The sequence below is a fragment of the Vidua macroura genome, chromosome 23 (genome assembly GCF_024509145.1).
Source record: "Vidua macroura isolate BioBank_ID:100142 chromosome 23, ASM2450914v1, whole genome shotgun sequence".
Lineage (NCBI taxonomy): Eukaryota > Metazoa > Chordata > Aves > Passeriformes > Viduidae > Vidua > Vidua macroura.
Genome location: NC_071593.1, coordinates 7,134,868 through 7,158,967, shown reverse-complemented (window position 1 = coordinate 7,158,967; position 24,100 = coordinate 7,134,868). Strand labels below are relative to the sequence as shown.

The following is a 24,100-nucleotide window of genomic DNA, read 5'->3' as shown; positions in this document are numbered from 1 at the left end:
AATCAGCCAGGCTTTGATGTTTCCCTCAGCCTTTGGAGTTCTGAGGGATCAGGCCTGGAGCGTCTCAGGAAGGCTTTGTGGAATTGGAAATCCCGGCTCCTGCTGTGGGGGGAAGTTGGGAAGGATGGAGAAATCCTGGAGTCTCCATCCCAGGGCGATCCCTTAGGGATCTGCAGGTGAGACAGGGAGTGGGAAGGGATCCACAGGGATCAATCCAGCCCTTATCCCTGCACAGACATCCCAAAATTCCACCCTGGGCATGCATCCCTGCGAGCGCTGCTCTCCTGCAGCTCCGGCAGCCTTGGGAATGTTCCCATTCCCTGGGGAGCGCCCCAGCACCCTCAGGGGGGGAGAATTCCCTAAACCCCATCCCAGCCTCGCTGGCACAGCTCCAGCCGTTCCCTGGATCCCGGCTCGGGATCGGAGCTGTCCCGCCCCGAGGGAGCCGCTCCAGGGGCACACACGCCGACATCTGGGAGCCAGGGGCTGCTGCAGCTCCCGGGAAGGCTCCACGGATCGGGAACGATCCCGCTTTTTATGGGAACACACGGCCGACAGCTGGGGGAGCAGGAAACTGCGGCGTGCCGGCAACGGCGGCTCCCCGTGCCACTGGGAATGCCACGGGAATGCCATGGGAATGCCACGGGGAAGGCACTGGGAATGCCATGGGAACGCTGTGGGGAATGCCGTGGGGAAGGCACTGGGAATGCCGTGAGGAATGCCACGGGAATACCACGGGAACGTCGTGGGGAATGCCATGGGAGTGCCACGGGAATGCCACGGGAACATCGTGGGGAATGCCATTGGGAACGCCACGGGAATGCCGTGGGAAATGCCACTGGGAATGCCGTGGGGAAGGCACTGGGAATGCCACGGGAATGCTGTGGGGAATGCCATTGGGAATGCCACAGGAACGTCGTGGGGAATGCCATTGGGAATGCCGTGGGAATGCCAAGGGGAAGGCAATGGGAACGCCACGGGAACGTCGTGGGGAATGCCATGGGGATGCCACTGGGAATGCCACGGGAACGCCACTGGGAATGCCACGGGAACATCGTGGGAAATGCCACTGGGAATGCCACTGGGAATGCCAAGGGGAAGGCAATGGGAACGCCACTGGGAACGCCACGGGGATGCCGTGGAGCTCGGGAATTCCTGCTGGACGGGCCGGGCCGCGTGGCGAGGCGGATGGGATCCACCAGCGGGAACGGGGACTGGGCGCGGTCCCGCGGGGGTCGCCGCCCCATCCGCGCCCCGCGGCTCCCCCGGCTCCGCCGGCCGCGGGCCGCTCGTGCCCTCTGCCGGTCCCTGCCCGGCGGAGCGGGGATGGGTCCTGGGGGATCCGCAGCTCCCCGCTTTGTCACACCCCCCTCGGCTCGGCCCTGCCGCTGCTCCCGCCGCTCGCAGGAGCCCGGGAGAGTCGGGAGGTGAGGGATGGCCCGTCCCAGTCGGGGCTGGAACGGGATTGGGATGCAGCGGCAGCCGTGGGGAAGCCGAGTGGCAGAGCCCTGGAATTGGACGGAAGGGACCTTCGATCCCATCGCGTTCCAGCAGGGACACCTCCCACCACCGCAGAGAGCTCCAAACCCCGTCCTTGGACGCTTCCAGGGATGGGACATTTCTGGGCAGCCTCTTCCTGTGTCTCAGCACCCTCGCAGGGCGAGATTTCCTTCCTCTAATTGATCCTAACCCCCCCAGTCCGTGATCCTGCGATTATCCTGCGGATCTGCCGGAGCAGGGATTCCCTCTCTCAACCCTCCTGCAGCTCCGGGATGGGGAGGGGAGCTGCCCGCGCTGTGCCCAAATTTCCCTGCTCACATCCCTGCCTGGTGGCACGACCCGTGTGCCACCGTTCCCAGGGCACGGTGCCAGCCCTGGTGTCCCCGTGCTGTCCCCACCTGCCTTCCTGGGGACCCTCTGCTGCTCCACGGCTTTTTTCCCCCCCAGTTTTCCTGCACTTTTCGTGGAGCTGCAGCGCAGTTTCCATCCACGAGAGGACACTTTCCTCTCGCGTTTGCTGCCGCGGCGCCGGGGAAAGGCTGGGGAGAGGAACCTGGCGCGGGATGTTCCTCCCAGTTCGTGCGGATGTTTCTCCCAGTTCGTGGCTTTTTTGGGTTTTCCCGCCCAGCTCCTTCCCAACTTTTCCTCACTTCTTCTCGCCAGGAAGAGAGGAATTGGTAAGAAACTTCTCTGGAGTTTTTCCTTGGGGTTGTATCTCCTGAAATAATTCCTTTGGCGTTGCAGGGAGCCAGGTGGGAGCAGGGAAGTCTGGAGGTTTGCGTCCCGCCTCCGGTGTCAGCAAATCCAGCGTCTCCTGCCATGGGAAAAGCTCAGGTCGGAATTCCAGAATGGTCTGGGTTGGAAGGGACCTTCAGTCTCATCCCATTCCAGCCCCCTGCCATGGGCAGGGACCTTCCACTCCACACTTCCAGAAGGATCTGGGGGCAGTGTCCTCCAGGATGAGCCTGCAGAGAGCTTGGAGCAGATCCCAGAGCCACTGCAGTCCTTTCCAAGCTTTCCCATTCCATGAATCCCGCCGTGCCCTGCTGGAATGACCCCGGCAAGGAGGGCAGTGACCCCTCCAATGTGCCCAGGGGACAGGAGGGGACCAGAAATCACAGTGGGAAAACTTCAAAGCCTTGGGGGCCAGGAAATTCCCCCTGGGCAGGAGGCAGAGCTTCCCTGTGCCCGAGCCCTGAGAGGGATGGGGATTTCCCAGAGGGGTCGGGATGTTCCAGAGGGGTCGGGATGTTCCAGAGGGGTGAGGATGTTCCAGAGGGGTCGGGATGTCCCAGAGGGGTCGGGATGCTCCAGAGGGGTCGGGATGCTCCAGAGGGATGGGAATGCTCCAGAGGGGTGGGGATGTTCCAGAGGGGTCGGGATGTTCCAGAGGGGTCGGGATGTTCCAGAGGGGTCGGGATGTCCCAGAGGGGTCGGGATGCTCCAGAGGGGTCGGGATGTTCCAGAGGGATGGGAATGCTCCAGAGGGGTGGGGATGTTCCAGAGGGGTGAGGATGCTCCAGAGGGGTGGGGATGTTCCAGAGGGGTCGGGATGCTCCAGAGGGGTCGGGATGTTCCAGAGGGATGGGGATGCTCCAGAGGCGTGGGGATGTCCCAGAGGGGTGGGGATGTTCCAGAGGGGTGGGGATGTTCCAGAGCCAGCTGGGCACCATCCTGTGCCCTGGGATGGCCCTGCCGAGATGGGCTCTGGGGTCTCTCCTGGGATTCTGTGAATCCTGCTGGGGAGCAGAGGGAGGCTGGGCTGGCCTCACCCTCCCGATTCCTTTTCCTCTCCTCTCCCTGTGCCAGCACCTTCGTTACTCATCCCAAATCCCCAAATTCCCACCGCACTGCGGGATCCGTCGATTTCCCAGCGACTGGGAGCCAGAGCCACTCTCATCCTGGCTGCTCCCCACTTTTGGAGCTTTATGGGATTTCATTGCACTCAGCCCTGCTGCTGCCAGGGGCTCCAGCCAGCCCTTCCATTAAATCTCCTCGCTCGGCCCTGTGCTGAGCTTTAATTGAACGTTCTCTGCCTCCTGCTCAGCCAGCCTTGGGTGGCTTCCAGGGCTGCAGGGAAGGGACAGGATGGAGGTGGCACTGGCTGAGCCAGGGACAGCGCCCCACCCTCAGCGGGGTGAGGGATCAGCTGGGAACGCTTCCCTCTGCGGCTGCCTCTCGGGGGGGACGGATGGAGACGTTTTCTCCTGGATGTGGCACAGGGAAATCCACTTAGGTTGGGATTTCTGGGAGGAAAAATGGATGGCAGGGGCCACATCGCTGAAGGAGGAGAGTGATGAGGGAAATGAAGGGGAAAGTCCTGAGGAAAATAGGATCGGGGTCAGTTCCTGATGGCAATGAACAGGTTTCCCAAAAATGCTGTGGCTGCCCCTGGTCCCTGGACGTGCCCCAGGCCAGGCTGGAGCACCCTGGGACAGTGGGAGGTGTCCCTGGAAAGGCAGGGCTGCGATGGGGTGATCCTTAAGGTCTCTCACACCCCAAACCCTTCCGTGATTCCGTGACAAGGGAGGGGGTTTCACCTGCAGGGAGCTTTGCCTGCTCTGCTCTGGGGGCTCTTCCCTCCGATCCCTCTGGCACGTTGGGCTTGATCCCTCCTGATCCCAAATCCAGGCCCTGCACTGGGCTTGGACCCATCCTGGAACATCTCCTTGGCTCTGGCAGATCTCTGGGAGAAGGGGAAGGGGCGGAGATGCTGCTGCCACCCCCCTCCCCAGCTCCTGTTCCGTGCTGGAGGGGCTGCCACGGCCTGGACCACCCAAGCTGGGAGGAAACCAGTACAGGAAGGATGAACCCAGCTTTTAACTGGTTTTTCACTGGGGTGGAACAGGATATCAGAGGGAGGTGATGGTTTCTGTGCAGGGCCCAGCACCAGCCAGCCTGGTTTGGCCACGTTTGACCATCTGTAAAAAGCAGAAATTTAATGACTCTTTGTGCCCTGCCAGCCTTTCCCAGGCTGAGCATCCTCGCAGGAGCCGCCTGCCCCTTGCCATGGAGACTCCTGGGGCACTCCTGGTTTCCAGCAGGATTTGATTGACTCGATTGTGAAGCCAGAAGAGAGAGGGAGCTGCTTGCAGCAAATCCTGCCTGACTGGACTGGGAGCAAGCCCTGGGCAAGGCTCTGGTCCCAGGCTCAGCTTTGATTTGAGTTCAGCCAGGGCTGAGCTTTGATTTGAGCTTAGCCTGGGCAGATTTCCTTCCCTTTCATCAAAGCCCCTGGATTCAAACTTCTGCCTCTTCCATTTTGGAATATTCTCCTTTGTTTTTTTTTCCCCCCCGTGAATGGGATGGGATCGCTCCCAGATCGCAGAGCTCCGCAGGACAGGATCCCATTCCCGATCACAGAGCGGTTTGGGGTGGAAGGGGCTTTGAAGATCACCCCATTCCCATGGGCAGGGACACCCCCCAGCACGCCAGGCTGCTCCAGCCTGCCCTTGGACGCTCCCAGGGATGGGGCAGCCACAATTTACCAAGGAAATCTCTTCCAGCACCTCCCCACCCTCACCTAAAGCTCTTGCAGCCCTGGAATGGGGGAAAAACCAGCCAGGATCCTTCCTTGGAGCGGGAGCCGAGCTCCGGTGGCTGCAATCAGCTCCCCCAGCCCCAGAGCCTCCCTCCTGCCCAAATGCCCTCCTGTGCCCCCCTGCCAGCAGCGGCAGAGGCCGGGGCTGCCCCCAGCCCCGCCGTGTCAGTGGTGCCCCTGTCGCTGCCCGGGCAGGGGACACGGGCGGGGCTGAGGAGCTGCTCCGGTCCCAGCCCGCCTCTCCAGCCGGGATTATGTGTCTGGACAAGCCCTCGGCAGCTGTTTTCCAGCTCTTGCCTAACAAAGAGCACTTTCATGGCTCCAGGAAAAGAGCAGGAGCGGGGTTTGCAGCTGAGCCAGGAGCAGAGGGGCTCAGGAACCCCCTCGAGGGGGGTGTGGGCGCTCAGGGTGGCACCCCCGGGCAGGGACAGGCTCCGTCCCCCTGGCACTCCCCTCCCTGCCTGCCCCAAAACATCCCCAAGCTTTCCTGGACACTGCACCAGCCCCACTTCTGCCGCTAAACCCGAGCCCAGCCAGCCTGGGGCTGGGAAATCCGGGTTTTCCTGGCGGGCTCAGCTTTTCCCCCCTCTCCCGCCTGCTTGTCCCCCTTTTCCCAGCTGGAACACCCCGGGAGGGGAGGAGAAGAGCCGGTCTGGAGCTGCCTGAGTCAGAGCAGCCCTAATGGATGAGGCTGCAGCTCGCGGAGAGCACTTTGGATAATTGGGAGGCTGCGCCAGGATGTGCTGCCCTGACAGCTCCTGAGCAGCTGAGCACGATCCCGAGGCTCCTTGGCTCCTCTCCCGCTCCCTGCAGCAAACCCGGTGGCCTTGGTGGCACCGGGGTGCCTCACCAGGTGGCTTTAGCTTCGCCGAGGGTTTAGGGCAGGTCTGGGTCCTGGCAGAGGTGAGGGAGCTTCCCTTGGCTTCCCTTCTCTTCCACAGCCCAGCAAAGGAGTTTTGGCAGGGAAAGGATCAGAGAATCGTGGAATGGGTTGGGTTGGAAGGGACCTTTAAAGGCCGTCCAGTCCCACTGCCCTGCACTGAGATTCCCCCCGGATTTTCCCCTTCCTCTCCTGCCACTTTTTTAAAATTCGGGTTCAGCGCTTTGCAGGGGATCCAAGAGGAAGATCCAGGGAAAGGAGCAGGCTGCTTTCCACCCAGCCATGGATCCATCCATGGATCCACCAATACATGGATCCATCCATCCATCCATCCATCCATCCATCCATCCATCCATCCATCCATCTATCCATGGATCCATCCATCCATGGATCCATCCATCCATGGATCCATCCATCCATCCATCCATCCATCCATCCATCCATCCATCCATCCATCCATCCATCCACCCAGCCATGGATCCATCCATGGATCCACCAATACCTGGATCCATCCATCTATCCATGGACCCATCCATCCATGGATCCATCCATCCATCCATCCATCCATCCATCCATGGATCCATCCATCCATCCATCTATCCATGGATCCATCCATCCATCCATGGATCCATGGATCCATCCATCCATCCATCCATCCATCCTTTATCCATCCATCCATCCATCCTTTATCCATCCCTCCATCCCTCCATCCTCCTCAACCTCCAGCCAGGCAATTCCCGGGCTCTCCCTGAGGCTGTCCCACCCCCGGGAAGGCGATTCCAGCCCAGATCCCGCTCGCTCCCTGGCCAGCAGGTGCACAGCACCCTCAGCTCCCGTTTTCCTGCTCCCCCTCTCCCTGCACGGCCTGAGCCGAGCCCGGACTGAGGCTGGGAACGATTCCCGTGGTTTTTTTTTTGGTGTTTCAGCCTCTCTGGGACAGCATCCCCGGCGTTGTCCCCGTTTTAAACCGGGAGGAAAGCGGTCGGTGCCACAGCCGGGGGCAGAGTGCCGGGAGGAGCGGGCAGGAAGAGGTTAAACCCCGCTGCCCGCTCGGTGTGTGTGCGGAATGACGAATGCAGAGCCGAGCTTCGGGCAGATTCAGATCGCGCCGCTGCCTCCTCTCAGCGTGGCCCCGGCAGGATGAAATATTCCCTGGCCATTCCCTGTGTGTGACTCACAGACCGATTCCAGAGAGAAGAAATCTTTTGAAACCTCGCACTTTCAAAGTCTTTTTTATTCTTTTCTCCCCCACCCCGACCCTTTTCTCTCTCTCTCTTCTTTTTTTTTTTTTTTTTTTTATTTTTCTTTTGCCCACGCAGCAGCTGCAGGAAGGGTTTGGGATAAAATTCCACACAAAAGCCTTCATCTCCTGGAGAGCCTGGGCCAATAAATCCTGCTCGGAGGATGAAATGGGGTCGGGGGAGTGTGAAACCACCATTTGGGAGGGCTGGGTCCCTCTGTGCCCAGCCCTGGGCATTCCAGTCCTTCTGGGAGAGGCTCCAGCAGCTTCCCAGGGGTTGCCAAGGGCCCTCGGAGGGACTGGGAAAACCTTGGCTCCTTCAATCCTCCAAAAAAAAGGAAAAAAAAAAAAAAAAAAAGAGGGAGAAAGGGAAAAGCTGGATCCCTGCATGCTCTGAATCTTAATCTTTCCTCTTTCAGGTCGTTCTGCTTCCCAGCACAATCCGTGTTTTCCATCAGGGAGCTCCTGGAAGCTTTGGGAGCCTTTGTGGGATGGGGCAGTGCCAGCCCTGGGCACCCAGGGACCCCCTGGGATCCCCCCAGAGCGCAGGGAACGTCACTGGTGGGAGCTGGGACTGCCCTGGCTGTGGGGTTTCCCGGATTCCTGTGGTTTTAAAGGAATTAAGTGGGATTTGCCAGGAGGAGCTGTGGATTCACCCCTGGAACTGTCCAAGGAGCAACCTGGGATAGTGGAAGGTGTCCCTGGAATGCAGGGGGAGGGATGGGATCAGCTTTATGTCCCTTCCCACCCAAACCATTCCAGGATTCCCCGTTTCTCTCGGACAGGGCCGGGTTCTCAGCTCCTTGTGATACATTTGAGCCAAATTTGACGTTCCAGAGATGGTGACATCCCCCAGATGTCCTTGGCATGGCGTGGCCAGCTGGGAAATCCAAACCCAGACAGCTGGGAACACACTGGGACAAACCAGGGTATTCTGCAATTTAAAGCAGGAAAGGTTTTTGGCGTTTGACTCCAAATATTCCTCATCTCTGCATCCACGGCTCCCACGCTGAATCCTGGGAATTCTGTGGTGGGATGTCCAGTTCCACCTGGACAAAATTCCCAACGCCCCTTACACAGAAAATGGGCTCAGAAATTCTCTGGAATTTAAAGCAGGAAAGGTTTTTGGTGTTCTAGCCCAGATATTCTTCATCTCTGCATCCGCACTGAATCCAGGGAATTCTGTGGTGGGAGGAGAGATGTCCAAATTCCCGGACAAAATTCCCAGTGCCCCTTACACTGAGCACAGGAATCCCCCTGGAATTTAAACCAGTGTTTCATTCCAAATATTCCTCAGCCCCACCGGTGCACCCACCCCAAATCCTGCTCCGTATCCCGAGGCTCTCCCCCATCCCCTGAGCTGAATTTCCCCGTGCTGGGAATGCAGAAATGCTGTGGCTGCACTTTCCCTGCCCAGCTAATCCCATTTGTCTCCTGGCTGCTCCCAAAATGCCTTTTAAGGATTCCCAGCAATGCAGCAGAGAAATCCATTTGCAGGCACGAGGCAGCCAGGAGGGGAATTTTGATTTCCCGGTTATTAGCGGATGACAAGGTGAGGGAACCGGGGGAAGATTGATCGCCCAGAGAAGCATTTTTACCTCCCCCAATTATTCCTGGCGTGGCTGTAATCAATCCAGGAGCGGGGGGAATCAGCTGGGAACGCTTCCCTCTGCGGCTGCCTGCCGTGGGGGGATGGATGGAGACGTTTTCTCCTGGATGTGGCACAGGGAAATCCACTTAGGTTGGGATTTCTGGGAGGAAAAATGGATGGCAGGGGCCAGGGCTCTCTTTTCCCTGCACGGAGAGCAGATTGAGGCCATCAATCCACATTAGGGAGGCTCCGTGGCCACACAGAATTCCAGCAGGAGGAATTCCAGCCGCCCCCCAGGCGTTTTTGAGGATGGGGTTTGATCCTGGGGGTTTTCCTTCTGCTTCTCTCCCTTTTCCCCTTTTGATTGTGGAAAGAGCCCTTGTGGTTCACTGGGTGCTTTTGCCCCCGAGCCGGGGTTAAGTTAAACCCTGCCAGAGGTTCAGGGCTGCTAAACCCAGCCCTAAAACACCTGTAGGGGTGTGGGGGGCTCTGATCCCCAGGATTTGGGGCTAAAAATCCCCGAAATCCCGGGGTGACCGCAGCCCTTGATCCCGTTCCAGGCTGAGTTCCTCCCAGCCTGTCATTAGAGCTCAGAGCCGAAGTGGTTTGGGGTTTTCTCCCAGGAATTTGGGCCCATTCAGCACAATTCCCAGCTTTTCCTGCCTGTGGGGCAAAGCCTGGATGGGAATTTTTAACCCCATTTTAACCCAGTTTTTAACCCAATTCAAGGCTGCCAGCCCGATTTGGGGAGGAAAACGCTGAATTCTTTTTTTTTTTTTTTTTAATTCCAGGTTGTGAATTTAAAGCAGGAAAGGTTTTTGGTGTCCTACTCCAGATATTCCTCATCCCTGCATCCATGGCTCCCACATCAAATCCTGGGACGAGCCAGGGAATTCTGTGCTGGGATGAGAGGAGCGACTGGGGGCGTCCCAATTCCACCTGGACAAAATTCCCAACGCCCTTTGCACTGAACACAGGAATTCCTCTGGAATTTGGGGAGGAAAACACCAAATTCTCGATTTTTAATTTTTTTTTTTTTCCTCCAGGATGTGACAGCTCCTTGTGAGCTCCTTTTTTTTTTTTTTTTTTTTTTTTTTTTTTTTTTTTTTTTTTTTTGGGAAAAGCTCAATTTTTTCTGTCCCCACAGCAGAGGGACAGAGTGACCCCCCCCTTGGGTGCTGCAGTGGCCGAGGTGAAGCTGCTGCGGGGTGAAACCCCCAAATTGTGGGGCTGCTCTCAGCCCTCAGCCCCGCTCTAATTAACAGATTCACTAATTTGGCACTCATTACCCCAGAGCATCCCAGGGGCAGCCTGCTCCAGCTGCTCCTGAGTGACACCCAGAGGGTTTCTAACAGCACACAAAGGGAATTTGACAGTGGCAGGAAGCACCAGGAGGGATTAAACTTGAAAGAGAAATAAGGGGGGGGAAAAAAATCACATTAAACCATTTTGCAGCTTATGGAGATGGAGCAGGGAAGGAAGCAGGGATGGGGATGCTGGGAATGAGGGATGGGGATGGTGGAAATCAGGGATTGGGATGCTGGGAATGAGGGATGGGGATGGTGGAAATCAGGGATGGGGATGCTGGAAATGAAGAATGGGGAAGCTGGAAATCAGGGATTGGGATGCTGGAAATGAGGGACGGGGACACTGGAAATCAGGGATTGGGATGCTGGAAATGAGGGATGCTGGAAATCAGGGATGGGGACGCTGGAAATCAGGGATTGGGACACTGGAAATGAGGGATGGGGATGCTGGAAATGAGGGATGAGGATGCTGGAAATGAGGGATGGGGATGCTGGAAATCAGGGATTGGGATGCTGAAAATCAGGGATTGGGACACTGGAAATGAGGGTTGGGGACACTGGAAATCAGGGATGGGGATGTTGGAAATGAGGGATGTTGGAAATGAGGGATGGGGACACTGGAAATGAGGGATGGGGACACTGGAAATGAGGGATGGGGACACTGGAAATGAAGAATGGGGAAGCTGGAAATGAGGGATCGGGACACTGGAAATGAGGGATGGTGGAAATGAGGGATGGGGACGCTGGAAATCAGGGATGGGGACACTGCTGTCACCTCTGGGGCTGGGTTTTCCTCACCTTTATTTGCTTTCCAGGCAAATATTTGGCTCGGAACCCTGAGGGGTTCCTGCCCTGACATGTGGGCAGTGCCAGGCCCTCCCTCCCCTTCTCTCTTCTCTCCTCCCCTTCCCTCCTCCATTTAACCCCCGCTCCCTCCAAAAAAACCCTTGGAATTCCCACCCAAAATCACGCAGAACTGTGGGGAAGCAAACCCTGCCTAGTTCCTCGCAGTTTTTCCGAGATATTTTGATTTTTCCAGCGGCAGACTGAGCCACCTCCAAAGGCATTCCCGGAAGTTTTCCCGAGCCCCAGGTTCACAAGGAAGAGCCAGGACAAACCCCGGTGCTTTGTGTATTTTTGGGAGCTGCTGTTTATTTGTTTTGGGCGCTGATTTGCCAAGGAATTTGCCTTGGTTTTCCCACAGAAACATCCCAGGTTTTTTTTTTTGCCTGTTTCTCCTTTTATCAGCTTGAGGCTCAGCAATTCCCTGTGGGAATGTGCTGCTCCCTGCACACTGGCCCCGAAAAAGGTGATTTTCTTCTTTTCCTGCCTTTTGGAAATTCCTTGTCCTTCTGAATCCCATCAACCCCCCCCCCCCCCACAAGCAGATCGAGCTCCTCACCAAAAAAAAACCTCAAGGCCAATTCCAGTCAAACCACACCAGATTGGGGCAAAAACATCAAAAAACAAAAGCTGTGAAATGCATTTTTCTCCTCACATCCCAGCTCTGAAAGCAGATGGAGGGGTGGGACTAAAAGGAGACAACTCAAACCCAGAAAATTGTCCAAATCCAAAAGAAATAATTCCTCTTCTCTCCTCCTCTACGAGTTTCTGGAGCAGGGAATCCCAGATGGTTCCTTCCACCTCGAGCTCAGCTTCTTCCTGGGATTTCCACTCCAGCAGTGCTCGAGGAATACAATAAAAATTAATTATTAAAACAGCAGGATATAAAAAAAAAAAAATCAGCTGCCAGGGCGCTGAAATATTTTTAGCTGATTGCTGGAGTTTATAAACACAGGGATGGAGTAATGGAGCTCCACTATGAGGAGTTGTGGGGCCTGGGCTTGGATTTGAGGGATGGAGGCTTCCCAGTGCCCCTCAGCCAAAAATCCAGGTTTTCTTTGGGCAAGTTTTTTGCTAAGAAAGTGGGATGATGTGGATTTTCTTCAGGTCACTTCATCCTGGAACTTTCTGGGGGAAGTTTTGAGTGGAAAGAGCTCTGGGATGTGAGGCCTGTGGGGCCTGGCCTTGGCTTTGAGGGGTAGAGGATTCCCAGTGCTCCTCAGCCAAAATCCAGGTTTTTTGGGGAAGTTTTTGGTGAGAAAATGAAAATTTCTTTGGGTCACTTCATCCTGCAACTTGGAGTTTTACAGTGTAGGGAGGTCTGGCAGGTTTGGAAGTTATTCCCTAAAATGTTTCCTGCAGGCCTGAGCAGGCCCTGGGCCACTTTTTTGGGGGAAAAAATGATCTCCCTGAAGCCTTTTTTTGATAAGGATTTTATCCTTGAGGTGATAAAACCCTGCCTGCTTAGGATCAGCACCTTCCCTCGGTGCTGAGCTGGGAAATTCAGATTTCCAAGGGAGAAATGGAAGTTTTGAATGGACAGAGCCCTGGGATGTGAGGCCTGTGGGGCCTGGCCTTGCCTTTGAGGGATGGAGGCCTCCCAGAGCCCCCCAGCCAAAATTCAGGTTTTGGGGAAGTTTTTGGTGAGAAAATTAGAATTTTCTTTGGGTCACTTCATCCTGCAACTTGGGGTTTTACAGTGTAGGGAGGTCTGGCAGGTTTGGAAGTTACTCCCTAAGAGTTTTTCTGCAGGCCTGAGCCTGCTCTGGGCCACTTTTCTGGGGGGAAAATGAAGCCCTTTTTGATAAGGATTTTATCCCTGAGGTGATAAAACCCTGCCTGCTTAGGATCAGCACCTTCCCTCGGTGCTGAGCTGGGAAATTCAGATTTCCAAGGGAGAAATGGAAGTTTTGAGTGGAAAGAGGACTGGGAGAAGCCACGGGGCTGCACTGTGGGAATGCCTGGGTTAAGACAGAAAATGCCCAAGGTGCTTCCCCTTCAAACCCCACAGGATTTGGGATATTTCCTGGCAGATTTACGGGATCTCTGGTGCTCCATCCTCTTCAGGGACAAACTGTGGAACACTCAGCGAGATCCATTTATTTCTATATATTAAATATTTCTATAGATGAAATAAATGAGAGGAGGGGAGGAAAAGGAGCGTGACGCCCACAGGGGCGAACAGCACGGAGCGCTGGGGATTTAGGGAAGGAATTACTCGAGAATTTAGGGAAGGACAGGATTGAGGACATGGGGACACCTCGTGTGTCACATCCTCGGCTGGCAGGTGGTTAAACTTCACCCTGGGATCGGGAGCTCGGCTGGGTCACACCAGGAGATTTTTTTTTTTTTTTTTTTAGGGCCATCAAGTGAAACGAGGGGATTTTTTTTTAGGGCCATCAAGTGAAACGGCCTCGTAAAGCGCCCCTGGGGGCCGGCTGATTTATGGAGGGCAGAAACAACATCCCTCCCCCGGTGCCACTTAACTTTTCATTTTCTCCCTGCCCTAATTGCCCGGCACATGTGGGGAAATCACCCTGCAGCCCCCGAGGGGAGCCGGGCCGCGGGGTCGCGGGGCAGCCGTGGGGAAAGGGCTGGGACGAGATGATTTTAAAGTTCTTTTCCAGCCATTCCGTGCTTCCACGGGTGGCTCTGCCACGGCTGGGGCACAGCGCGGTGACAGCGATGTCCCCCAGTGCGGGTCACCCCTGGGCAGGTGTGACCTGCCAGGACCAGCCCTGCCTCAGTTTCCCCGTGGGGAGCATCCTTGGGGTTGAACTGGGGGTGTCCGGGAGGGAAATGCCGGGGTGCCAGCCCTCTTTGGGCATCTCGGGGGTGCGGGATGGAGCGGGGACACCCCGGGACAGAACTGGGGACAGCTGCCACTCCCGGTGAGGGGTGACAGGGAGGGACAAACCCTCCCTTTGAGCATCCCGGGGGTGCGGGATGGAGCGGGGACACCCCGGGACAGGGCTGGGGACAGCTGCCACTCCCGGTGAGGGGGGTGGCGGGGCCGGCTGCGGTCCCTACACCTTTAAAAGTCTCCTCACGTCGCGGCGCTGATTATCCATTAACCGAGGCTCCCTTTCCTGGGGGCGGCGTTCGCACCGAGCGCTGCCAGCAGGGCGGGCGCGCTGCCTTCCTCCCTCCCTCCCTTCCTCCCTGCCTCCCTCCCTGCCTCCTCTCCCCCCCGAACCCCCGCTCCCTCCTTATCAGCAATTCAGATTGCATGCAAATCTGCGCGCTTTCTTCCAGGGCCACGGCAGCGAGCGCCGAGCGCCTTCCAGATCTCCTCCTCCTCCTCCTCCTCCTCCTGGGATTTTCCTCCTTCTCCCCTCCCCTCGCTGCCTGCCTCCCTCCCTCCCTCCTCTCTTTCTTTCCTCCTTTTCACCTCCTGGAACAAAAGTGGCCCTTTCGGCTGCGCCAGCGCTGCCTGCGAGCGGGGCCGCTTTGTCTCGCCGGGGTCACCGGCACCGCCACCGGGCCGCCACCGCCGCCGCCACCATGGGGACACCGCGGGCGGCCGCCGGCCGGGCGCTGCCGCCGCTGCTGCTGGCGCTGGCAGTGGCACTGCCGGGACTGGGCTTGGCGAGCTGCCCCGAGCGGGAGCTGGAGCGCAGGGAGGAGGAGGCCAACGTGGTGCTCACGGGCACGGTGGAGGAGATCATGAACGTGGACCCGGTGCACCACACCTACTCGTGCAAGGTAGAGCCGCGCGGGGAACTTTCGCCCCCCGTGCGGTTTGGGGTGGAATCGGGGCTTTTTTTTTTTTTTTTTTTTTTTTTTTGGGGGGGGGGTGCTGCGGAGAGGCTCCAGCTGCTGTGTGGCCGGGGAGGGCGGGGGGGGGAGGAATCTCCAGAGGTTGCTTTTTATGGGCATTTCCCTCTTTGGCTTTGGCGTGATGCGGAGCTGCCTCCCAACTTTCCGTGCCCGGCTGCCGGGAAGGTGCTGGGAGCCTCTCCTGTTGACTTTAGCAGCATCTCGAGTTCCTGCAGCCCGAGCTATTGTTTAACCACCGACCTGGCCTCGGGCGCTGGGGCTTTTTTATCTCCCCCCGAAGCGGGAGAGACGCTGAAGTCCCGAGCAACCTGAAATCCCATCCGCCCGCTTGACAGAAAACGTGCCGGATGCCTTAACCCTTGCCGGGGCAGGAATCTCACTCGCAAGGACACGCTCTTCCCTTGCCTTTTCCCCTTCTCCCCGTTCCCCTTTTCCTCCTAAAAATCCTGCTTTTGCTTGGTGCCGAGCAGCGCCGGGGGCGATGCTCTGGTGGCTGAGAGGAAGGCGAACTTTCCCGCGGTGCTCTGGAGCATCCCCCGAGCATCCCCCCAGCCCCTGCCCGCTCCCAGCGCCCCCCGACCCATCTGCAGCTCGCCGACGAGCTCGCAGCCCCCCCGGGCGAGAGCCGGCACCGTCTGTTTGCAGAGTGTCTGGCACATCCTGGGTGCTCCGCCGAGCATTAATGAGCTGCGCCTGTGGGGCACAGATGGATGTGGCCACCTGAGGCCGGCGCGAGGTGGCCACAGGAGGTGGCCCAGTGGCGCTGGTGGCGAGGCGGAGATGCCAGGGTGAGAAATAAATCCCTTTTCTCCCGCTGCGGACTCACAGCGAGGTGCCTGCCTGGCAGAAAATCATCCTGCAGCAGCAGGGCAGGACTGTGGGCCGGGAAAAGCTGGGATGGGGGAAAAGCTGGGATGGGGGAAAAGCTGGGATGGGGAAAAGCTGGGATGGGGGAAAGGCTGGGATGGGAAAAGCAGCTCTGCCTTTGCAAGGTGCAATCCAGCCCCAGCTGGAGCAGCCAGGAGTGGGATGGGGCTGCCCGTGGTGGCTTTCTGTGAAGCACAATCTGAATTCCTTAACACTGGGAAGGGAATCTCTCCCCTGCCTTTCCCTGAGCAGTGCCCAGGACAGGTTTGTGCTGCTTGCTCTGGAGTTTGGGGCTTTTCTCCTGCCCCTTCCTGGTCTCGAAAGAGCACAGAAGGGCCAGGACCTGATCCCGAGAGATCATTCCGGCCTTGGAGTCGTGTAAAAGTGAAAGCAGGAAAGCTTTCATCCCATCCCATCCCATTCCCTGCCCTGCCATCCCATCCCGGTGTGGCAGTGCTGTGACACTCAGGAATTTTCACAGCACAGCGGTTCCCCGTCCCTTTCCCTGCCCATCAGCCCGTCCTGTGTCATTTGTGGTGGCATTCCGTGGTGCCTTTGCAGGGAAAAACGGCTTTGGGATGGGATTTGGGGTGTCCCAAGGACATGGGAGCAGATAAATCTCCTGTCACTGCAATGACTTGGGGATGTGCAGCTTTGCAGCAGCTCTTGGCTCATTGCCCTCCTCAGATCTCCCAAAGTCTTGGGACTGGAATTGTGTGGATTTGCCATGCCTGCAGTTTATTTTGTTTTGTTTTTTTTGTTTTGTTTTTAACCTAAATTCCAGCAGCAGTTCGGGATTAAACCTGACCCCTGGCTCCTGCTGTCCTTGCACTGCCCCTGGGGGAGCTGGGACAAATCCAGGATCTTGTGCTGAGGAAATTCCTGCCCCGATTCCTCCTGTCCTGCCCTCGCTGCTCCCCAGACCCCGCCGTTATCTCCTGTCAGGCTCTTCCTTATCTGCAGAGGAAAGGCGAGGGCCCAGCGCGTGTGGGGAGCTCCCACACCCAAAATCCCGAGTATTGCTGGAGCTGGGTGGTCCGGGAGGGAGCGGGCACGTGGGGATCTGAGAATTCCGTGCTCTGGGGCATTGTTCTTCCCAGCTCGGCTCCAAACCCTCCCAGCTGAGCGCTTCGATAGACGCAGATAAGCAGCGGGAGAAATGTGAAGTTAATGTTAGATAAACACCCCGGAATAGCTGCCAGCCGTGCCTGGGCTGCCGGGGGGAGCTGGGGGAAGGAGGAGCAGGCTGACAGAACTCCCCAAAAAGTGGCTGCCGTGCCCTTTTTCCAAGGGGTTTGACATTCCCGAGGGCTTTTTCTGACTTGTGCTGCTGCTGCTCTGTGCTGGCATTGTCCCTTCCTGCTCTGGCCCCCTGAAGTGCCTTTTTCTGGGCTGTCCCGATGTTTGGGAAGGCAGCTGCTATTTATGGGAGAAATCCAGGTTCTATGAGTGCCGTAGGAAGTGTGGAAAAGGATGTGGATCCTGTTCCGGACAATGGAGCACAGATTTTGGGGGGGGTTTGTGGGAATTGCTGGGTCCTGGGGAAGGGGCAGGGAAAAGGCACAGAGAGGGAGAGAAAAAAAAAAGGGGAGAGGAAGGCCTGGAAGCAGAGCTGATCCTGGCTTTTTTCTCCCAAAATTTCCAAAAATTCGTGGAAGCAGAGCTGATCCTGGCTTTTATCTCCCAAAATTCCCAACATTTCCTGGTGACCCCTTTCGGTGCTTCCCATCCCGAGTGACAGCTCCTCCAGAGGGGACTTTGCTCCAACTTTACAAAGCCAAACCTGGCATTTCCCGCGGCGTTTTCCTGGCAGGAATGCTCCTGTACGGGTGGTCCCCTTCCCTAGCATGGCATGCACCCCCCTGGCATGTTGGAAAATCCTTTTATTTCTGGGATTTTTACTTTTCCCCCTGCCTTAAAAACACACCCGCGCCTGGATAAAGTTGTGGCCGCTCCTCCTCTGCCTCCGCGGAGCTTTAAAACCCCCTTAAAATCCAGCGCTTTCTGTTCCCCCTGGAAAAACAGAGCGCTCCAGGGCAGGGTCCTCCTCCAAACAGGTCCCAGCCCAATTTTTTCTCTGTCTCCCTTCCTCTTCTGCCCCGGTCCTCGCTGCCGCCGGTGAGTCAGCGGTGACAAAGTCTTAATTGCGCCGCGCTGATGAATGGGATGCCCCGCAGGTAATTGCCGGGGCTCGGGTGCCGCGCACATCCATTCATCAGGGTGGGGAGGAGGCCGCTGGACTCTTGATGTTTCTGTGGCCTGGCTCGGAGCTGCCTGAGCGCGGCAGCCACGCCAATTAACGCCAATTCCCATCTGCCGCAGAGCTGGGGGGGAGAATTCAGCTCTTCCCCAGCTTCAAAAAAAAAAAAAAAAAAAAAAAAAAAAACCAAAAAAAACCCCAAAAAAAACCCCAACAACCCTAAAAAAAAAAACCAAACCCCGAGCTGTGAAAATGCCCCGCACGCGCCTCTCGGAGCCAGCCTCGGGCTGTGCTTTCTGCTGCTGGAGAAGGTGTTTTGTTGGTTGTTTTTTTTTTTTCCCCCCCATTTTTTTTCCTCCTTTGTCTGGCTGGGTTCTCGCCCTGCTTTGCTGCTCACCTGCCCCGGGGCTGGAGGAGGTGGGGCTGCGGGAAGGTGTCTGGACTTGACTGCGGGGAGGGAGCAGCTCGGGAGGCTGGAGGAGCGGCTGGGGAGGCTCGGCGAGAGCGGGGCTGAGCCCTCCGCGCCTCCCCCAGGCTCACCTGGGCTGTCCCGGGCGGCCGCTGGCGCTGGGGGTGCCGCGGTTCCTGCGGGGTCAGGGCCAGGGAGGCTCTTCCCGGCTCCTTCAGGGATCCTGGAATGGTTTTGGGGTCGGGAGGGACCCCGAGGAGCAGAGCCCGACTCTTAATCCCTGCAGAAAATCCCACCTGGGCATCCCTGGGAGCTCTTTCCAGCTCCTTCAGGAATCCTGGAATGGTCTTGGGATTGGGAAGGACCCCGAGGAGCAGAGCCCGGTTCTCTTCAAAAATCCCACCTGGGCATCCCTGGGAGCTCTTCCCGGCTCCTTCAGGGAGTCTGGAATGGTTTTAGGGTCGGGAGGGACCCCGAGGAGCAGAGCCCGACTCTCATCCCTGCAGAAATCCCACCTGGGCATGCCTGGGAGCTCTTCCCGGGTCTTTCAGGGAGTCTGGAATGGTTTTGGGATTGGGAGGGACTCCCTGCAGAAATCCCACCTGGGCATCCCTGGGAGCAGCCCCAGCAGCCTGTGGGGGAAGGAGATGTCCTGGTCTCCATCCTGAGCCTCTCCTGGCGCAGCTCCAGCTGTTCCTCCGGGTCCTGGGGATCCCTGGGAGCTCTTCCTGGCTCCTTCAGGAATCCTGGAATGGTTTTGGGATTGGGAAGGACCCCGAGGAGCAGAGCCTGACTCTCATCCCTGCAGAAATCCCACCTGGGCATCCCTGGGAGCTCTTCCCGGCTCCTTCAGGAATCCTGGAATGGTTTTGGGGTCCAGAGGGAGCCACGAGGAGCAGAGCCCGACTCTCATCCCTGCAGAAATCCCACCTGGGCATCCCTGGGAGCTCTTCCCGGGTCTTTCAGGGAGTCCTGGAATGGTTTTGGGATTGGGAGGGACTCCCTGCAGAAATCCCACCTGGGCATCCCTGGGAGCTCTTCCCGGCTCCTTCAGGAATCCTGGAATGGTTTTGGGATTGGGAGGGACTCCGTGCAGAAATCCCACCTGGGCATCCCTGGGAGCTCTTCCCGGCTCCTTCAGGAATCCTGGAATGGTTTTGGGGTTGGGAGGGACTCTCTGCAGAAATCCCACCTGGGCATCCCTGGGAGCAGCCCCAGCAGCCTGTGGGGGAAGGAGATGTCCTGGTCTCCATCCTGAGCCTCTCCTGGCGCGGCTCCAGCTGTTCCTCCGGGTCCCGTCCCTGCTCCCTGCCTGCAGGAATCAGAGCTCTCCCTCCGGGGCCTTGGAGCCTTTCCGGCCCCTCTCATTCCCTGGAAAGCGCCGCTCCTGCTCCTTCCTCGCTCGAGGGACGAGGAGGAGGAGGGTGAGGGTGAGCGGGGGTTTTTGGAGTTGAACCTCAGCAAATTTCGGTGGGATTTGGGGTTGAACCTCTCCTTGCACCCTGCTGGGAGCTGGGTTTGTGCCGAGGACCAAAGAGGAGGGAAAATTCCGTGGAGACCTTGCAGCAGCCCCTCGGTGGCTTTGCAGGAGGAGCAAAACTTTGTCCCTGTCCCTGTCCAGCAGCTCGGATCTGGGCTGTGCAGGGAGCGCCACATCCCATGCAGGAATCTCCCCATTATTATTTATTTTTATAAAATTCTGTTTGTATAAAATTCTGGTTTTATCATATTCTGGTTTTTATAAAATTCTTTTTTTATAATATTCTGTTTTAATAATATTCTGTTTTTTATAATTCTATTTTTATAAAATTCTGTTTTTATCATATTCTGTTTTTATAAAATTATATTTTTTATAATTATATTTTTACAAAATTCTATTTTGATACAATTCTATTTTTTAATAAGTCTATTTTAATAATTCTGGTTTATAATTCTATTTTATAATTCTATTTTATAATTCTATTTTATAATTCTATTTTAATAATTATATTTTAAATTCTTTTTTTAATAGTTATATCTTTAATAATTCTATTTTTATAATTCTATTTTAAAATAATTCTATTTTAAAATAATTCTATTTTAAAATAATTCTATTTTTAATAATTCTATTTTTATATTTATCTTTTAATAATTCTATTTTATAATTCTATTTTATAATTCTATTTTAATAATTCTATTTTAAAATAATTCTATTTTTAATAATTCTATTTTTAATAATTCTATTTTTTAACAATTCTATTTTTTAATAATTCTATTTCTTTATAATTCTATTTTTTTTTTCTCCCACAATTCTATTCGTACAAAAACTCTTCTCACACAATCCTATTTTGACAACCCCATTCATTTTTTTTTTTTACATTTCTATTCCCATCTTTTCTTCATCCCCCGGGGGGGACCCCCACCTTTGGGGCTGGGGCGGGAAGCAGCGCGGCAGCGCCGAGCTCTCCCCCGGAGCAACCGAGGCACGCGCGGCTCCAGAGGAGCTGTCCCAGCCCCGAGTGCACCTGGGCTGCTCCTGCAGCTCAGCTGTGCACGCGGGGTGACAATTGGGGTCATTTATTGCTTTTTTTGTTGTTGTTTTTGGATGGCTGCGCTGCCTGGGAGCTCAGACCCCCCCGCCCCGCCAAGCCCGGGGTCCTGCTCCGAATATTTCACACGAGGAAAACAGGAGGGTGTGAGGGAGAGAGAAACTCCTCAGCTGTTCCTCACCTTGATTTGTGCCTGCAGGGCACGGGCAGCGCGGAATTTGTTCCCTTTTGCCGCTTGGCACCGAGCAGGAGGCTCTGGCCTGTGGCTCCCGTGGCCGCAGGGAATGTGGGATTGACCCCGTTCCCGTCCTGCCAGGGACACTCTGGAGGAGTTTGGCTCCAGCTCAGCGTGAACTTTGAATTCCCTTCGATCAGGGCTGAAATGCTGGAGCTCAGGCTGCGAAAAAAATAAATAAATAAATAAAAAACCAAAAAATAAATGTCGGCGGTTGATCGCGGGATTGGCGTTCCCCGGGGCCCCCAGCGAGGTTTCACCCCCTGGGTCGAACTCTGCGGCCTCGGATCTTGGCTGGAGGTGCTCAGGGAGGAGTTCGGCACCGGGAGAGGTCTCTGTGTCTGGGCAGCCCCTCGGGGGCACCTGCGGGGCAGGAAACTGGGAATGGTTCCTCTTCCAGGGGGATAGGTCTGTCTGCCAGGGCCACCAATCCCTGCCAGGGCCACCAATCCCTGCCAGGGCCACCAATCCTTGTCTGGGCCACCAAACATTGCCAGGGGCGCCGAACCTTGTCTGCCAGGGGCACCAATCCCTGCCAGGGCCACCAAACCGTGTCTGCCAGGGCCACCAATCCCTGCCAGGGCCACCAATCCTTGTCCGGGCCACCAAACATTGCCAGGGCCACCAAACTGTGTCTGCCAGGGCCACCAATCCTTGTCTGGGCCACCAAACCAATCCCTGCCAGGGCCACCAATTCTTGCCCAGGCCACCAAATACTGCCAGGGGCACCAATCCTTGTCTGGGCCACCAATCCTTGCCAGGGCCACCAGTCCTTGTCTGGGCCACCAAGCCTTGTCAGGGCCACCAATCCTTGTCAGGGACACCAAACTTTGTCTGCCAGGGTCTCCAGTCCTTGCCAGGGCCACCAAACCGTGTCTGCCAGGGCCACCAAACATTGCCAGGGCCACCAAACTGTGTCTCCAAGGCCACCAATCCTTGCCAGGGCCACCAAACTGTGTCTGCCAGGGCCACCAAACATTGCCAGGGCCACCAAACTGTGTCTTCCAGGGCCACCAATCCCTGCCAGGGCCACCAGTCCTTATCAGGGTCACCAAACCTTGTCAGCCAAAGCCACCAGTCCTTGTCAGGGCCACCAGTCCTTGTCAGGGCTACCAATCCTCATCTGCCAAAGCCACCAAACTTTTCCAGAGCCACCAAACCTTGTCAGGGCCACCAAACCTTGTCAGAGCCACCAATCATTGTCAGGGCCACCAATCCTTGTCAGGGCCACCAAGCCTTGTCAGCCAAAGCCACCAGTCCTTGTCAGGGCCACCAGTCCTTGTCCCCCACCCCGTCGTGCCTCCCCCTGGCCCAGCTGGAGCCCCGTGTGCCGCTTCCAGAGCCTCTCCCGAGCCCTGCAGCCTTTCCCAGGTGGGATTTCCACCCCCGTCGGGTCCCTGGCAGAGCTTTCCCTCCTCCAGCCGCGCTTTCCCCTCCCTGGGCACCGACATTTCCTCGCCAGGGAGGAGGGAGCCCCGTGGGCTTCGCTCGGGGTTTTTTTTTTCCCACGCTTTTTGTGCTTTTTGGGGCTTCTTTTTTCTTTTTTTTTTTTTTTTTTCTTTTTTTTTTTTTTTTTTTTGTGATTTTAGGGTTCCTGGGATGGGCTGTGCTGGAAGGTTCTGCTGGCCCTGGGGTGCCTGGGATAACGCCATCAAAAATTGGGCAGGGCAGGAGGGGAAATGGGGGTACAGGGGGGGAAATGGGGGCACAGAGAGGGGAAATGGGGGCACAGAGAGGGAAATGGGGGCACAGGGGGGAAAAGAGTCCAGAGAGGGAAATGGGGGCACAGGGGGGGAAATGGGGGAACAGGGAGGGAAATGGGGGCACAGAGAGGGGAAATGGGGGAACAGAGAGGGGAAATGGGGGCACAGGGGGGGAAATGGGGGAACAGAGAGGGAAATGGGGGAATGGGGGGGAAATGGGGGCACAGAGAGGGGAAATGGGGGCACAGAGAGGGAAATGGGGGCACAGGGAGGGGAAATGGGGGCACAGAGAGGGGAAATGGGAGCCCAGAAGGGGAAAGAGCAGCTCAGGGAGGAAAAGGGGAGCCCAGAGATGGGAAAATGGGAGGCCAGGGAGGGGAAAGAGGAGCCCAGGAGGGGAATGAGGAGCCCAGGGAGGAAAAGAGGAGCCCAGGGAAGCTCAGGAAGAGGAAAGAGAAGCCCAGAGATGGGAAAATGGGAGCTCAGAAGGACAAAGAGGAGCCCAGGAGGGGAATGAGGAGCCCAGGGAGGGAAAATGGGAGCCCAGGGAAGCTCAGGAAGGGGAAAGAGGAGCCCAGAGATGGGAAAATGGGAGGCCAGGGAAGGAAAACCGGGATCCCCCCAAAACACAAGCACCTGGTGACCTCTCCCCTCGCCGTGCCAGGTGCGGGTGTGGCGCTACCTGAAGGGCAAGGACATCGTCACCCACGAGATCCTGCTGGACGGGGGCAACAAGGTGGTGATCGGGGGCTTCGGGGACCCGCTCATCTGTGACAACCAGGTGGCCACGGGGGACACGCGCATCTTCTTCGTCAACCCCGCGCCGCAGGCGCTGTGGCCGGCGCACCGCAACGAGCTCATGCTCAACTCCAGCCTGATGCGCATCACGCTGCGCAACCTGGAGGAGGTGGAGCACTGCGTGGAAGGTGAGGGCGGTCTGGGGTTTTTTTGGGATTTTTGTGGGTTTTTTTGGGGTTTCTGGGGGGGTTTTTTGAGGGTTCCGAGCCCCTGGATGGGCAGGGGTGGGTGGTTCATCTCCAGCCTGATGCGCATCACGCTGCGCAACCTGGAGGAGGTGGAGCACTGCGTGGAAGGTGAGGGCGACCTGGGGGTTTTTTGGGGTTTTTTGGGGTTTTTTTGGGGGTTTTATTTTGGGTTTTATGGGTTTTTGTGCGGTTCCGTGCCCCTGGATGGGCAGGGGTGGTTGGTTCTACTCCAGCCTGATGTGCATCACGCTGCGCAACCTGGAGGAGGTGGAGCACTGCGTGGAAGGTGAGGGTGACCTGGGGGTTTTTTTTGGGTTTTTTTTGGGTTTTTTTGGGGGTTTTTTGAGGGTTTTTTTGAGGGTTTTATGGATTTTTATGGGGTTCCCAGCCCATGGATGGGCAGGGGTGGTTGGTTCTACTCCAGCCTGATGCACATCACGCTGCGCAGCCTGGAGGAGGTGGAGCACTGCGTGGAAGGTGAGGGCGACCT

General features: G+C 56.7%; 1 protein-coding gene across 1 annotated transcript; it reads left to right on the top strand.

Annotated features, from left to right (window-relative positions):
* Positions 1 to 14,166: 14,166 nt before the first annotated feature.
* LOC128818172 (agrin-like) lies at positions 14,167 to 23,848 on the top strand. Its single transcript, XM_053997261.1, has 4 exons — positions 14,167 to 14,607; positions 23,289 to 23,566; positions 23,645 to 23,718; positions 23,823 to 23,848. Exons 1-4 carry the CDS (start codon positions 14,407 to 14,409, stop codon positions 23,846 to 23,848), a joined length of 579 nt encoding a protein of 192 aa, XP_053853236.1. The 5' UTR covers positions 14,167 to 14,406.
* The last annotated feature ends 252 nt before the right edge of the window (positions 23,849 to 24,100 follow it).

Bases quoted from the DNA above. Each gene is read 5' to 3' on its own strand.
- LOC128818172 (XM_053997261.1), top strand. From the start codon at position 14,407: ATGGGGACACCGCGGGCGGCCGCCGGCCGGGCGCTGCCGCCGCTGCTG. The intron at 14,608-23,288 runs GTAGAGCCGCGC...TCGCCGTGCCAG, and splicing joins ACCACACCTACTCGTGCAAG to GTGCGGGTGTGGCGCTACCT. The intron at 23,567-23,644 runs GTTTTTTTGGGA...CTGGATGGGCAG, and splicing joins GAAGGTGAGGGCGGTCTGGG to GGGTGGGTGGTTCATCTCCA.